This window comes from Paroedura picta, chromosome 10 (assembly GCF_049243985.1).
Source record: "Paroedura picta isolate Pp20150507F chromosome 10, Ppicta_v3.0, whole genome shotgun sequence".
Classification (NCBI taxonomy): Eukaryota; Metazoa; Chordata; class Lepidosauria; order Squamata; family Gekkonidae; genus Paroedura; species Paroedura picta.
In genome coordinates, this window is record NC_135378.1 from 59,871,796 (window position 1) to 59,887,368 (window position 15,573).

The following is a 15,573-nucleotide window of genomic DNA, read 5'->3' on the forward strand; positions in this document are numbered from 1 at the left end:
GGAATACATGTGTGTTCCCCCCTATACAGAAAATTCAGTTTGGCCATGCAGAATGTGAAGCTGCAGCTGTCTGCTGGCCTGATCTATGTAACTACTAAGCCTAGAGCAACAAGGTTGACTGTAATCAGATTATGCCCTTACCCATGTCTTTAAATTCTTCATTGGCCAATTCCAACCAAACTACATCCATGTAATTAAGGTCATAGCGACATACACTCTCCGCCAGTGTTCGAATGTCGACATAACCAAGTTCAGGGGGCTCAGAGCCTGAGGAAAGGATGTATTTCCGAGGTCTTGTAAACGTAACCGCTTTTGATTCAGATACAACCCTGAAAGTGTAGTAAACAGGAGGTGTTAATTACACTGGGTTTTAATGCTCAAAATTTCAAAACCTTAAGCTTGCTATGCAATTACTCATAGACACTTCAAATTACTGGACAGCTAACAAACAAGACAAGATCACCCACTGATCTTCTAGTTGTGAAGTACTTCAGGGCTACAGAAATAAAAACATACTCAGAAACAACACTAAAAAGGGTTTTGTTTTATCTCTTAAGAAAAATAAAGGTAGTTTTTTATACCCACTTTTCTCTACCCTAAGGAGTCTCAAAGTGGGTTACAATAATATCCCCTTCCTCTCTCCACAACAGGCATCTTGTGAGGTAGGTAGGGCTGAGAAAGTTCTAAGAACTGGGGCTGGCTTAAGGTCCTCCAGCAGGGGAATCAAACCCAGTTCTCCAGATGTGAGTCTGCCATCCTTAAGCACAATACCATGCTGACTTTCCTTTCACAGCTTTTAGAACAAAAATTAACCTCATCGGGCATCGCACAGTATTATCTGATATATAGACTGACAATCGTAACTGCAGTTGATGAAGGCAACTAAATATAAAAAATGCAGTGCAAATGCAAGATCAAAAAAGATTAATGGTCAACTCAATAACAATAATAATAAGAGTTGATTTTATACCCCGCTTTTCACTATCAGAAAGAAAGACCCTAAGTGGCTTAGAATTTCCTTCCTCCACCCGAACAGACACCCTGTGAGGTAGGCGAGGATGAGAGAGCTCAGAAAGAACTGCTCTGTGAGAACAACACTATCAGGGCTGTGATGAACTCAGGGTCACCCAGCTGGCTGCATGCGGAGGAGCAGGGAGTCAAACCCAACTTGCCAGACTAGAAGCCACCGCTCTTAACCACTACACCAAATTGGCTAAATGCACACTACACCATACAAAACAAAATGCAGAACACAATACGAAAAGCCATACAAAACAAAGCATAAGGTCATAAGTGTAAACTCCATGGAAGAAAATAGTCTTCCCATGCATGGTCCTATGACTAGTCTGAATGGTTCTTTAACTTCAATCCTCTATTGTACATAGTTCTCCCTATCCAACAGCTTTAACCTCCATTTCACATGTCTGGCAAAGTAGGATCTATGTGAAAAATGCCACAAGAGTCTTCCCCATCTCCTTCTGCATGTGTATTATACAGGGGGAGCTTTCTGTGATAGGGTCTTATGTGTACAATTCCATCAAATTCAACATTGAAACTATCAACTGTTCAGAAGTAGCAACCGAGAATTGGATTCCATCAGCTTGATTAACCCCCCCCCCATTTTTAAAGAGCTAATTGTATATAGCAGTACCAGATATGCTAAGTTCCTCTTAATTGCAGTGACTGTACACTTCATTTGACCTGAAACCTAGTTTAACAAGGGCTACAATATATTAGTTTAAATCATTCCCTTCTGTTGTGAGGAATCTTTCATTGTAGAAAAACTCCATTCAAATATTCCAGTGGAAGAAGTCTTCCTACAATGGAATATTCCTCAATTAAGATGCATTGGATCCAACCCAGTGTTTCTACATGCTTCATCTTCAACAACCAATCAAAGGCACAGATAAAAATGGAAAATGGCCCAACACTGGCTCTGCCATTAAATATATCGGTGAAAGCAATAAACGGTGAAAATATTTCCTTGCCTCTGAACAACAACTGCAGAGATTCAGTTCCTTTTGGAGTAACACTCTTCCAACACCCTTTAATGCCATTTTAAAAAGCAACAGGTGCTCATTTGGGGGGGAAATTGCACAACGTAACTTTTACTTTAATAGAAACCCAAAAAGCACAGCTGGTAAGGGATTTCCCCCATGGGACTGATGGCTTTACCAAGGTATACCTGGCTACTGGCTCGGGGATGGTATCTGGACTGACTGGCACCTGAACTCCCTTCTCCCATTCCTGTCTCCAGGGATCTGCCAGCACATAGTATTCATCTGCATTCAACTGGTAAGAGTCAGGCAGCTTCATGGCAGTGATCAGGTCTGTTCTGAACACCTGCAAAGAAAAGACGGGAGATGAAAACGGATGAGACACTGACATTTGATATTTACACTCTGTGATTCACAGCTCCAGGGTAACCATGGAGCACAGTGCATAACAAGGTCACTGTATCAGCACTAAAACTAACACAGGCTATTACAGGCCAGACAGTTTTCACATCAGCATGGTGAAAGAGAGAAGAGAGGGGGAAATCGCTCATAGTTTGCAAGACCCGTTATGCCTTCCTGACATAATTTCTTCTTATTCCATTACTGCTTTGCACCATTTTCAATCAAGATTTCAAAGGCTCAAAACCTTTCCTAACATGTCTGTGAAGTAATACTCCTCAGTATGAGAAGGTCCAAACCTTCTCTTTACCAGGTCTGCAGCCTCTGCAGATCTAATAGTGCACACACCGTGCACTATTGAAGGCACTGGTAATTGTATTAAAATCCTCCTATGAATATATCTTCCATGTTTCACAAAATCAGAGCTCACTACAGCTTAGTGATAGACTGCTGTTTTTTCATGCTTCAGATCCCAGAACTGAATCCATATTGACATTTCCACAGACACAAGGATTTCTGCACACAGAACATGATTTTCCCACCCTCCCACTCTTGTAACAGCCTGAAATGTACTCTGAAATCTCCACCCTCCAATAGCAATGTTATGGAAGTCATTTCAGACTGCTGTGGGAGGGGGAAGATGGGGAAACTGTACTCTGAATAGATAGCTGGACCAAGTCAGATCGGTGCTGCTGGTATTACTAGACCTTACTGCAGCTTTCGATATTGCGGCTAGTTCATCACTACGCTAACTTGGGCCCTTCAGTGGCTGATTTCCTTCCTTTGAAGTCAGGGACAGAGGGTTGCTTTTGGGGAGAACAGTCACATTGTTATGAAGTCTAGTGTGGGGTGTCATAAGGTGCAATTTTTTCCCAATACTTTTCAACATATTTATGCATTCTCTAGCCCACCATGTCCAGGGGTGTGGCCTGGGCTTTCACCAGTATGTGGATGACACCCACCTCTACCTGTTGATGAGTGACCGGCTGAATGCTCCCCCCCCCCACATTCATTGGCCAGATGTCTGGGAACTGTGCTGGACTGGCTGCAGCAAAATCCCCTGAAGTTGAATTCCATGAAGACGGAGTTCCTGTGACCAAGTAAGAAGGGACCAGACAAGGAACCACGCCTTCCCTCCCTTGATGGGCTGCAGCTTTACACTGCATAGCCAGTCAAGAATTTGGGAGTGATCCTGGTTGCCTGGTTGCCTCCTGGAATATGGAGGTGCAGATCACTAAAATAGCTCACCAAGCATTTGTCCATCTATACCAGGTAAAGCTACTTGCACCCTATCTGTCCTCGGATCACCTAACCACAGTGATCCATGCAATAGTCACCTCCAGGCTGGATTACTGTAACCCACACTACACAAGCCTTCCCTTATCCTTATCCTTGACTCAGAAGTTACAGCTGGTACAAAATGCAGCTGCTAAGGTCCTTACAAGGAACCCTTGGAGAACCCATATTTGACCTGTTCTCCAGCAGCTGCACTGGTTGCCAGCTGAGTTCCAGATCAGGTCTTAAGGTGCTGGTTTTAACTTTTAAGGCCTTATGTAGGCTAGGACCTGTGTACCTGAGGGACCTGCATACTTGTATATGCCCCCTCTCCAAAAGCTCTGCAGTCAGCAAATTCCAATCTGCTGATGATTCCCGGTCCCAAAGATGTGCGCCTGGCTTCAACCAGAGTCAGGGCTTTTTCAGCCACAGCTCCAGCCTAGTAGAATGAGCTGCGGCAGAAACACAGACCTTACAGAACTCTCAAAGTTCCAGAGGGCCTGCAAAACAGCACTCTTCCCCCAGGCATTTGGTTAAGGCCTGGACTGCACCTCAGTCATCTGGGCCCCCTGCCTACCTCCATCCTGGGGTTTCTGCTGGATGGTTACATCCATTCCAAGCCGAGCCTTTCTGAGAGACATATGAACTTGTTTGCCTGGCTCATTGGAAAGTTATGCTTAGAATGAAGCGGGACAGTAGGACTTAAGAGAATTGGTTTAACTTTTAGTATTTGTATGTATATTTGTATCCCTGTATTTTATTTACTGATGGACACTGCTTTGCAACCATTTTTGGAGAGGAGTGGCTTAGAAATCTCAAAAATAAATAACTAAATTGTGTTGGCAAAAACATCTAGACTGTATCCAAGCTCCAGGTGTGATCTGCAGCATTTCTAGAAACTAGCAGAAGTCACAGCCTGAGAGGGGTTGCTAGATGAGCTAAATGGACCAGTGAACAGAAACTGTATGTGGCAGATCACTGGACCTTCATAGATCAGAACCCACAGCTCAATTATTATGGGAATTCTGATCCAACTGTTAGAATTCTTGATTTCTTCATACATCCTCAGAAGGCTTAGGATATGTTTAAAGGCTGCAAGTAGCACAGGTAACGAGTGTCCAGAAAGCACATCCATTATATCTGGCATATTCAGCAGCAAAAGTTCACTGAATTACGAACAACCACATCCCCTTCTTTCAGTCCCAACCATCAAATACTACTCTTGCTAGTATGCAAGAGTAGATGCAATAAATGGAATTTCCACAGGAGCAGGATCTTTTCTGTGTCTCATTTCCTAAAACTGAAATCTGATTTTTGTTTTATTAAAGCCATTTTGCATCCTGGGTGTGTTATTTCATGTGGTCAAGGTGGTATTTATTACATCAAGGCAAAGTCTGATTTTCCGCATTCTCTCTTCAGGAGGTCAACACCAGCTCCAACCAAGTAAGCGTCTCTACGCAAAATCAGGTGCATTAAAAATCACGTCATGGTGAAAAAGCAGTGTAAGAACTGAGCCAGCTGACACATCATCAACTGCATTTTGATGGAGAAATGTGTACCTTCTTAACTGGATGCAATGCAGGAGGATACAAATCTGCAGTAATTCTGCACCCAGTTCTAGTATTAGCACATGCAACCCTGAAGAACCCTCAACAGAGTGAGGATATTATCTAGATAGATACAAAGAAGAAGCAGGTTCACATAGCACATCAGATGAACATCCATGTACATTAATTTCAGTACCACACCACAGTGATGCTGTATACCAAACTGGCCACCAGAGGACATGCTGCAAGTAGTGGCTTCTCTCTTTTAAATCAAAATATCAGCCAGGAAAGACTGAGGCCAAAAACTCTTGCTGCAGCTCTGAATTGCTTACCCACTAAAACACCATCTGCCATCCAGATTTAAAACTGTTTTGCAGCCACAGTTCAACTTTGCTTTGAAGGGGAAGAATTTCTGAAACTAATAAAACATCTTGGAAGTTGTAGGAGGTTATCAGCCACAAGCAAGCAGGGTTAGGGCTACCCTGGCATACACTGTGAGCTACAGCCATTTATCACTGAAGAAAGCCCATCAGACTACACTCGCATGTGCTTGATTAGGTCTGATATGTCACTGCTCATCAGCAAAATAGAAATGACAATGTGGCAAGCATTAAAGTGGCAAGCCCACACATGCCTAACCATCTTCCTCTGCTCCAAACGCACTCCAAACCACAAAACACTACAAAGCAACAATAATAATGCATGCTTAACACCTCTAATCTTCAAGACTCTGCATGAACACTTCCTGCTGAATGCCACATGCAGGATATTTAACAAGAGGTTAAAAGATAAGGTGAGGGGAAAGGCCACAACAATTTTGCCACAAAATCTGTCCATGCAGAGCTAGCAAAGAAAACAAGACGGACACCAGCTTTGAAACAGTTCCATCTGAAAACTCATCTGTTTATAGCAGGCACTGTCAAGCAAAGCACATAACCAGCCCCACCCCATACACTGTGAATCTGGAAAAAGATAGCCACAAGGGCAAAACACCTTTGTATGGATGAAATTTCCTCAAACCACTTATCGTGAATTAATCCCAGTAAAAGTGATCCAGAATAAATGCTTTTAGGATTGTGGCATATGGTTTTATAAACCCTGCTGCTGATCTAAATGCAGTTCAAGTATCTTGCCCTATATGCTCAATGCATTTTGCTCTTCTATACATCATCAGACTTTATGCTTTAATTCCCACCTGATGGCACACTTCATATCTAATACAGGGCCAATACACATAGAAGAAGAGCAAAAATTGGTGCACTAATTGTGCCCCCCTCGTGCATGTTAACTTACTACCTGGACATAAAGTCTAAGTACAAGCTGTAGGCATGCTTGCTCACAATCAAAAGGATGGAAGCAATATGTGTACAGCTTGTACTTGTGGGGACAGTGCATTCAATATTCAGATACTGCTCGCTGGTCCTTCAGTCGTAATAAATGTTGATGAATACTGTTGACGAATATTCAGATGAATACATGTAGAGCGGGGCCAGCATATTTGATTCTTCTTTCCCTTGACACATTGGCTCTGTATACAGATATGTCCTGGGAACAGGGCTTCTATTACCATAAGATTTGTGGATTTATCTAGGCTTGACATTTGCAATTAGTACAGACTCGCTAAATATGAATTTATAAATTTTGTTCACTTCATCTTGTGGGTCGACTATCTAAAAAAGATACAAGTAATCTTTCTCACACATTCATTCAGGGAGGTGAACAGATTGTGACTGCGGTACGCAAGCCTTTTAAAATATCACAGAAAAAGAGACTCCCTGGCTCCATGTACCACCAATCAAACTCATGTGATGGACTGCAGGGACCACAGAGTCACTCATTTAGCTGTGATTGGCAGATTTTCACGCTGCCTCCTTGTGCAAAATGAGGTACACATCACAGAAAGCTTGAAAAAGATCACACCTGCCTTAATAACTGCTCTTGTCTCCCTAGAGAAGCTGCATCATTCCAGAGAGACGTCAAAAGTCTTAACACATTTTCTTTACAGATTAAGGACAGTTGTACAACTGTCCAAGATAAACAAGGAAAAGATTGCTCAGAAAACGGAAATAAAACACGATTTAAGCAGCTATTGTTTGAAGGGGGCAGTACAAATACATTGCCATACATCAGCAGCTACTGAATACATTTTTTCGTATGCCGACTTATTGATTTCAAACTGTCTGGGGGAAAACAGGGTGTGAACATTTCTGAGCCTGAACATTTGTGGTGAGTTGCTTTGGCTACAAGACAAAGGAGGATTTAATGGAACATCAAGGATATAATTTCCAAGAATCACCGCCTTGCACTGCCATCCCTGCTGCTCTGCAGATGCAACCAGCATGCCTGGAGCCAACACTGCAGAATTACTTATGTCTGAAAGGCTGACTGGCACACAGATAGTCATATATAGGGAGCAAGGCAAGCGATATTCCAGTCGGCATACTGGAGTCAAGAAGAGTCGTATTCAGTATAAATTAAAAATACAAAATGGGCATTGTGTGGCTGGGGGGGGGGGGGGCAGAGGCCACAGAGTGAAAAACAAAACCAACCCCATTCAGTGATGTATGACAGGCATGGAAGTACAAGCAGCAAGTGCTCTCCCATTTATTTCAATGGAAAATGCACACCTGTGTGTGCATTCTTTCATACGCGTATCTGCTTCAGCCACTGGACAAATGAAACAGCTCACACATTCAAGAGTGCACATGGATTTGTTCATTTAGGGCAAAGAATGTACACATCATAAAGTACTAACTGTGGCTAAAGAGTTCTGAAGGGCCCAAGACCCAAAGTATATATCTGAATCTGCTTATGACCATGCATGGTCCAAGTAGTCCAGCCTTCTAAGGTTCCTTTTCATCTAGTTTTCAGATGTAGCCTGAGACAATCTGCCAATTTGTCAGGCATGTGCCATGTTGCACTTGGTAATCCACCTCGAAAAGTTCAAACAGATTTGTATTTCCTCCTTTGATCTGGATTTCTCAAATCAACGCACATGAAGCGCTGAAAGAGACCAAAATTTCTGGTTTGACCACTTTGCCAAACAAGGTATTCATTTGTGCCATAGAAATGGCTAGGGAACAACAGAGAACATGCCTAAAGATACATTTTCATCGTTCACCATAAACCAAAGACAAATTCCCCAATACACTTTTTAGAAAGAAAACAAAAGAAAACGACTAAAAAAAAACTAGGTTGGGTTGGTGCCAAACTAACCCAGTATTCATGGCTAAATAACTAACTTGATGCTGGCAGGGACTGTGGCAGCAGCTGAGCTCCCTGATCTCCTGGCCAGAAGAAAGGTTGCTGGTTGCCAGCTGAGACGGAGCAGAAAAGGAAAGAAAAAAAGTATTAGGAAAAGGAGGCACATGTGTGTTTTAGCAAGATGCAAGGGCGTTTCAAAGTAAATACCTCTGATGGTTTCCGATCTTCGTGCCTGGAGCATGAACTCCTCCGATGCCTAGAATGCTGGGACCAGGTTGACAAGCCTAGGAGAGGGAAGAAAGCACATACATGAGAACAGTGCCTAGGTCTGCTGAGGAGCGTTTTCAGTTGCAATCTATATTTACTTCAGTGGAATTGTATCACAAAAGACAGCAAGAGCTTTTATTCCACACCTCAAACATTGCATTGCATCATTAACCTGCAGGAGGAAAACCACTGGCTCCGTTTTATCTTTCTGTGATCACTTCCACGTGACTTTTCTTCATCCCTGTATACAGTCACGACAGCAGCTGCTGCACTGATCCCTGAACTGTTGAAATTGTATCTTTTGCTGGACCAACTACAGTGTTGACATGGCAGCATGTGTTCAAGTTGCCTCTAGCTTTTCTTCTGGGAGGTTTTTCCTCTAGAAGAGGAGCTACAAGCTATTGAAGAACACCAGAAAATCGAAGTTTTGCTATGCAGACTTCCAATCTGAGTCCAGGAGCACCTTTAAGACTTTTTCGGTCTTAAAGGTGCTACTGGACTCTGATTTTATTGTGCTATTTCAGACCAACACGGCTACTCATTTTAATCTAAGACTTCTAATCTGTTCCCTTTCACATGCTATGGTGTTATGGTAGACTTTACTGGCTTTTTATACCCTGAATTTAGAAGAAAACCCAGGCTAGTCCAAGCTCGTCAGATCTCATAAGTTAAGCAAGATGGGCCCTGGTTAATATTTGAATGGGGGACCACCAAGGAAGACTAGTCACTAGCTAGAGGCAGGCAACAGTCATCTATCCCTGGACTCTCTTGCCTCGAACACCTACAAGGTCACCAAAGGTCAGCTATGACTTGATAGCAACAAAAAAAGTCATGTTAAACACCATATGCGGAGTTTCACATATTGAACTACAGTGCCTAGCTTTCCAAACATTATATTAATGGAAACTGCAAAATAAATCAAAATCGTGAGCCAAGCAACAAGAAACATTAGGAATATAGGGAGATGGGGGGAAATGGCTTACATTTTGGTGGAATTATAAATGGCAAAAATATGGAGGATTGTATGGACCTGTTTTCATATTTTGAAACCAGAACTGAAGAAAAATCGATACTCTATTTGCATCCTGTCAGTATCTCAGAACATAACTGGATGAAGTACTTTCTCTTGGTGGAGGAAGTACTTTCAGGATTTGATACAAAAATTATTATAGTGGACTATTAAAGAGTCCAACAGTTGGGAACTGGCTGTGCTGAAGGGGGAGATTTTCAATAAGTTCAAAAGAAGTTGTTGTCAGAATTGCTTTGGGTTGCAAGAGAATTTGATGAGGATGGGGATGAATAGACTAGGCAGGCACATACATTGAAAGGGAGGTAATATCCCAGAAAATTATAGAGATCATTCCTACAATTTCTACTTCTCTACACTTGAAAGTATAATGCATTTTCTTTTTTCTTTAAATAGCAGGTGAATCATTTTAATCATATCAACATATACTATAGATAGATTTAGTGTAATATGGCTCCAAGCCAGCTACTGTATATACTGTATACAAGATAAAAACATGCCAACATATACCTTCGGGGATCACTTTCTCAGAAAGATAATGACCACGTATATCACCTAAATCATACTAGTTATGGTAGCCATAATCAATCCTTGAAAATTCAATTAAAAGCCAACCAAAATACTCTATGGATATTTGGGGCTTATACTACAAAATCCAGTGTTCTTGACATGGATAGACCAAGCAAGCCCAAGCCCACTAGATCTTGACATAACTGCAATCTGGCAAACATTCCTTATCTGTACCAATAAAGAAGAAGAGGAGTTGTTTTTAATACTCTGCTTGTCACTACTCAAAGGAGGCTCAAAGCGGCTTACAGTCACCTTCTCTCCCCTCTCCCCACAAGACACCCTGTGGGGTGGGTGAGGCTGAGAGAGCCCTGATATCACTGCTCGGTCAGAACAGTTTTATCAGTGCTGTGGCAAGCCCAAGGTCACCCAAGCTGGCTGCATGTGGGGGAGTGCAGAATCGAACCCAGCATGCCAGATTAGAAGTCCGCACTCCTAACCACTACACCAAACTGTCTCTGTGAGATAGGTGGCGCTGTGAGAATTTTAAGAGAAGTAAAGAATCTAAAGAAGCATGCCTGGCCTCAACCCACGCCAGGGCCTGGCCCCAACCAGATGGAATGAGTTCCTGGGAGAGCAGAGGGCCCTGACAGAGCTATCAAAGTTCCCCAGGGCCTGTAACATGGAACTTGTCCACCAGGTCTTTGGTTGAGGCCCGGGATAGGAACAATGGGGCCCCTCCTCAGGCAACATCTGGTAACATCTGTTGAACCCCACCCATGGTGGATGGCTGCCATGGGGGAATGGCTGCAATGGCGGCAGCCAATCTTATCTCTTTGCTCTTTTTTATGAGATTACGGGGAGTTCATGGGTTATTTATATATTATAACCCGTCAGAAGTCTTCAGATTGTAGCAGGCTAAATAATTTTTTATATTACGTATAAATAAATAATAAAGGTAGAAGCAGCAACAGGAAGGGGGGGAAGAGAGGGAAACAGACCCAACAGAAGCAAGGGAGCCTAGAACCCAACAGAAGCAAGGGAGCCTAGGGGGGCTTGAAAGAAAACTGTGGACAGCTTTACTTATTTGTACCAGTAAGTGATGAGCCTCTTGTGGCGCAGGGTGGTAAGGCAGCCTTCTGAAAGCTTTGCCCATGAGGCTGGGAGTTCAATCCCAGCAGCAGGCTCGAGGTTGACTCAGCCTTCCATCCTTCCGAGGTCGGTAAAATGAGTACCCAGCTTGCTGGGGGGTAAACAGTAATGACTGGGGAAGGCACTGGCAAACCACCCCGTATTGAGTCTGCCATGAAAATGCTAGAGGGCGTCACCCCAAGGGTCAGACATGACCCGGTGCTTGCACAGGGGATACCTTTACCTTTACCAGTAAGTGAGTTTTCCCGATGGCAAGCTTGTGACACCATGTGAGGCACCTTCAACAGATCCCAGTGGCCACACTGACTGAGGGCTTTTCTACACAGCCAGTCAAAGCATACTTTCTTCAAAAACATTTTAGCCTTAGATCTGCAGCACTGCCAAGCATCTCCACATGACACATGACACTCAAAAGAAAAAGACTCCCAAATTAGATGACTCAAGGTTTCTTTTTCCTTTGAAAGGATGCCTTCAAGAGAATCAGTTTTCCAGTACTTTCAGTCTCTGTCTGGGGAAAGCCCATTTTTTCCAAGGAGGACATTTATGTCTACATGCATTCTTTAATTATACTTACTATATTTATTTAAGGACATTAAAAAAGACAGGAGTATTGTTGGGTATAACCTTTATCACTATAGTTTTCATGGAAAATCCCTAGCAAATACGGTCAGAAGAAAGTAGAACATCACTTGTATGCCTATATGGATAGATTTTGAAAGGTACATATTCACATCACACATTTTTTTCACATCAAGTTCATTTGAATGAAGAATAAGCAAGGTGATATAATAAAAGTTCTAAAACTTCATTAAGACACAAAAATGCTTAAATGATCTAATTAAAATAACAATGGCTAACATCTTGGTTTGGAAAACTACAAAACAATTTGCTCCACTGATTTGGGGAGTTTCCAAAGTAGTGTTTACAAACATTATTAGTAATCACTAATAACCTGCTACTTATGCTACTTATACAGAGGAGAAATTACTCTGATTAATGTATTTTACACGTCAGTAACTGTATTTGTTTTTCAGCACATACTGAACATCTTCCTGTGTATATTTTCTGTTGCAAATATATCCATCCAAACTTCTTTTCCCAGAGGACAAGAAAAGAGTGATTCAATGTTTTAAAAATGAAGGAGTCCCCATGAGCTGCCAGAGCATATCCGGTGTCCCAGGGAGCGTACCCAGCAACCAATATGCTACGCTGCATGGTAGAAGATTAGCTACAGAGCACATAATGCAGCACACTGTTGTCAAACCAGCTGCAGAGCATCCAGCTGTGTCCCATGAGAGCTCCAGGCTGCTATCATTTCACTGACACTTCAAAGCCTGAGCACTCTTGGAGACTGCACACACTTTCTCCCTACTGTAAATACAATGCTGCTAACATTGCTAAATCAGACAGCACAACAGAGTTTCCAGCATAGATGCTCGCCTAACTGCTGTTGCTCCTCAGTGCTGGCATTTCCATCTGCTGAGACTCTTTCTGGGCACTCTTGGAGTGAGTGTGGGCACGGCTGCCAACAGCACAATTGGTTGGAAAACCATACAGCGGGAAGAGAAAGTGGAAGTGGTTAGAACGATCCAAGCTGCCAACCTCTTGTCACGAAACCTTATTTCAGACTTACGTCTCAGCCTGCCAAGGTCACTGGCTCACAGACAATCAACCCATCAGTCCCATGCAAGGCAAAGCACAATGCACCACAGCCAGAGGGCAAGTTCTCTGCAGAAAACCGCCTGCAAAATAAATAGTTCTGAACCAGAAGTCAGAGGTCTAACCTGGATTATATTGACTTTAATGTATCTTAAATTACTGTAGGTACGCTATTTATTATCATTTGCAGCTATATCATATACATTTGTCCATAAAATGCTCAATGTCTAGAAAGACCAGGATCCAGGTATATGTTCAATCCCCTTAACTTTCATTACTGCCACCAGCAAATCTGTCGGTCCGTTTACTTCTTCTAAAGTAGACTATAACAGTATTATTCATCAGATAATTCTTGGAACCACACCAGAGAGTGAGAACCCAGCCAGGTGATCCAAACTAGTACTCATTCATATCCACACCTCCAAAATATACCAGCATGATTGGGTGCCATTAGTACGCGGATGACACCCAACTCTACCTCCTGATAGACAGCTGTCCGGACTCACCCCCAAAAACATTTGCCAGTTGTCTGGAAGTAGTGATAGCTTGGATCAAGCTGAGCTATCTGATCCTCAACCCCTCCACGACTGGGTAAAAAGGGGCCAGGAGATGAAGTTCAGCTGACGGTTGCACAATCCACCAGGAATCTGGGCCTTACAGGAACTACCTCAATTCCAAAGGATCTGCAAAATGGGGCTCTTCTGCCAGGCACTTGGTTGAGGCCAGTTAGCTGACAGAACACCATCTGGAGCCCTCTCCCATCCTGGACTAGAAGGCAGCTGTTTAATCGATAACCTGGCAGCTACAGTGACTTGATATATTTTAATGGTTTTAAAGTTGAGTGGTTTTATTATGACTGTATATTTTATTTGTTGCAAACAGCCCCGAGACAGCTGTACTGAGAGGGGAAGTCATAGAAATCTAATAAATAAAATTGTCAACACATACCTATATTCTACACATTTGTGGCACACTGACGGTCATGAAAGAGGAGTCTCATCTTTTTGAATTTACACAAACTTCTGAACTGACTGTTAAATGAAGATTCTTACTTGCCAGACTACTAATGTGGCTTCATACAAGCCTTACAAACTCATTCAACAGCACAATTGCTTCCTATTTCAATTGCTGATCCAGAACACTATATGTTTCTATACAGAACACTGCATTTTCTACTTACCTGGTAAGTGTAACTGGTTTTCTCAGCCTGCATAAATACTCTGGTACACCAAGCTTCACAAAGCATCAGGGTCTGCAACTAGCCTTTGTTCCCATGTCTTATATGTGGGCAAAGTGTTACTTGCCTGGCTAAAAATGTAATTGCAATGTGTGTCAAGTCAATAAAGCAGTAATTCAATAGTTAGATTTGGTCATGATATTAAAATATGGAGATCTGTGCTTTCCCCTGCTCCTACTTTAATCCAAGCTCTGAAATCAGCAGCACTTCCCCACTTAAGAACTTCCCATTTCATATATATTGTTTCTGAATGGTGTTAATTCATTATAGCTAGCCATTTTTAAAACATTCATGACCCGTGTGAAGCCTTTCAAGCAGCAGCAAGTGGGAATAGCAAAGCAATATAAAAGATGCTCCAAGGTTTAGGATCCTGAGGAAACCAGGGAGGGATGGGATGCCTAAGGATTTGGAGAAGAAGAGACATTAAAAAGAAAGGGGTTGTCAAAATCATATATAGGGACCAAAGCTCTGTCTACACCAAGTATATGGTATATGTTAAATGATCCTGCTTAGTTTAGTAGTTAGAATGTTAAATTGGGAATTGGAAAAAAATGGGTTCAAGTTCCACTCAGCCATGACCCTAGACCAATCTTTCAATCTAGGATTATTATGACAACAAGAGAAGAACATAAGCTGTGCTGGCTAATGGCCCAACCAGTCCAACACGAAGTGGCCAAAATCCCATCAAGAGGTCCACAATCAAGAGGTCCACCAGCTAGAACTCCAGAAGTCCTACCACTGTGCCCGCCCCCCAGCACCAAGAATACAGAATATCACTGCACTAAACATAGCATTCCAACTATACCTTGTGTCTAATAGCCACCGATGGATCTCTGCTCCATATGCTTATCCAGTTCCATGTAAATTGTCCCAAGCTCTTTGAAGGATAATATTGTGAGACAGATAGGTCTCCAGCTGATGATTATTAACAACTGTTCTATGTCCTGACCTAAGGTTGATCTGGAAAATACTGGAAGCAGAACTTCCAGTATTTTTTAAAAATAAAGGGAAAGGGGGTGAGGAAAAAGATATATATGGGGACAGGATTTGATCCATGACGCATACTGGAGTTAGACAGGTCTCAGTCCAAAGACGCTCAGGATTATTGTTCTAACTCACATTTACTGGCATATTGTCACAAGAGGAGGCTGACATGTCAAGAACTGTCCAAGGTTCTTCAATAAAGTTTTGTCCAACCAATACTTGTATTTATACTTGTACAGATCCTTATCTTGCTGACACTGCAATCCTAAGCAGAGTTACACTCTCCTCAGTCCACCGAAACAGAGTAACTCAGTGGAT

General features: G+C 42.4%; 1 protein-coding gene across 11 annotated transcripts in view; it reads right to left on the reverse strand.

Annotated features, from left to right (window-relative positions):
* Positions 1-15,573, reverse strand: part of JADE1 (jade family PHD finger 1) — a 63,130-nt gene that overhangs the window by 22,566 nt on the left and 24,991 nt on the right. For 7 of the 11 annotated variants that reach the window (XM_077300309.1, XM_077300311.1, XM_077300305.1 and 4 more), the window contains exons 3-6: positions 8,630-8,706; positions 8,461-8,535; positions 2,186-2,343; positions 142-329 (exon numbers count right to left, since the gene is read on the reverse strand). In XM_077300309.1, coding sequence (XP_077156424.1) covers positions 142-329; positions 2,186-2,343; positions 8,461-8,535; positions 8,630-8,706 — 498 coding nt within the window. Of the gene's footprint in view, positions 1-141; positions 330-2,185; positions 2,344-8,434; positions 8,536-8,629; positions 8,707-15,573 lie in introns of those variants that run through there. The other 4 variants (XM_077300314.1, XM_077300312.1, XM_077300315.1 and 1 more) reach the window with 2 other exon arrangements.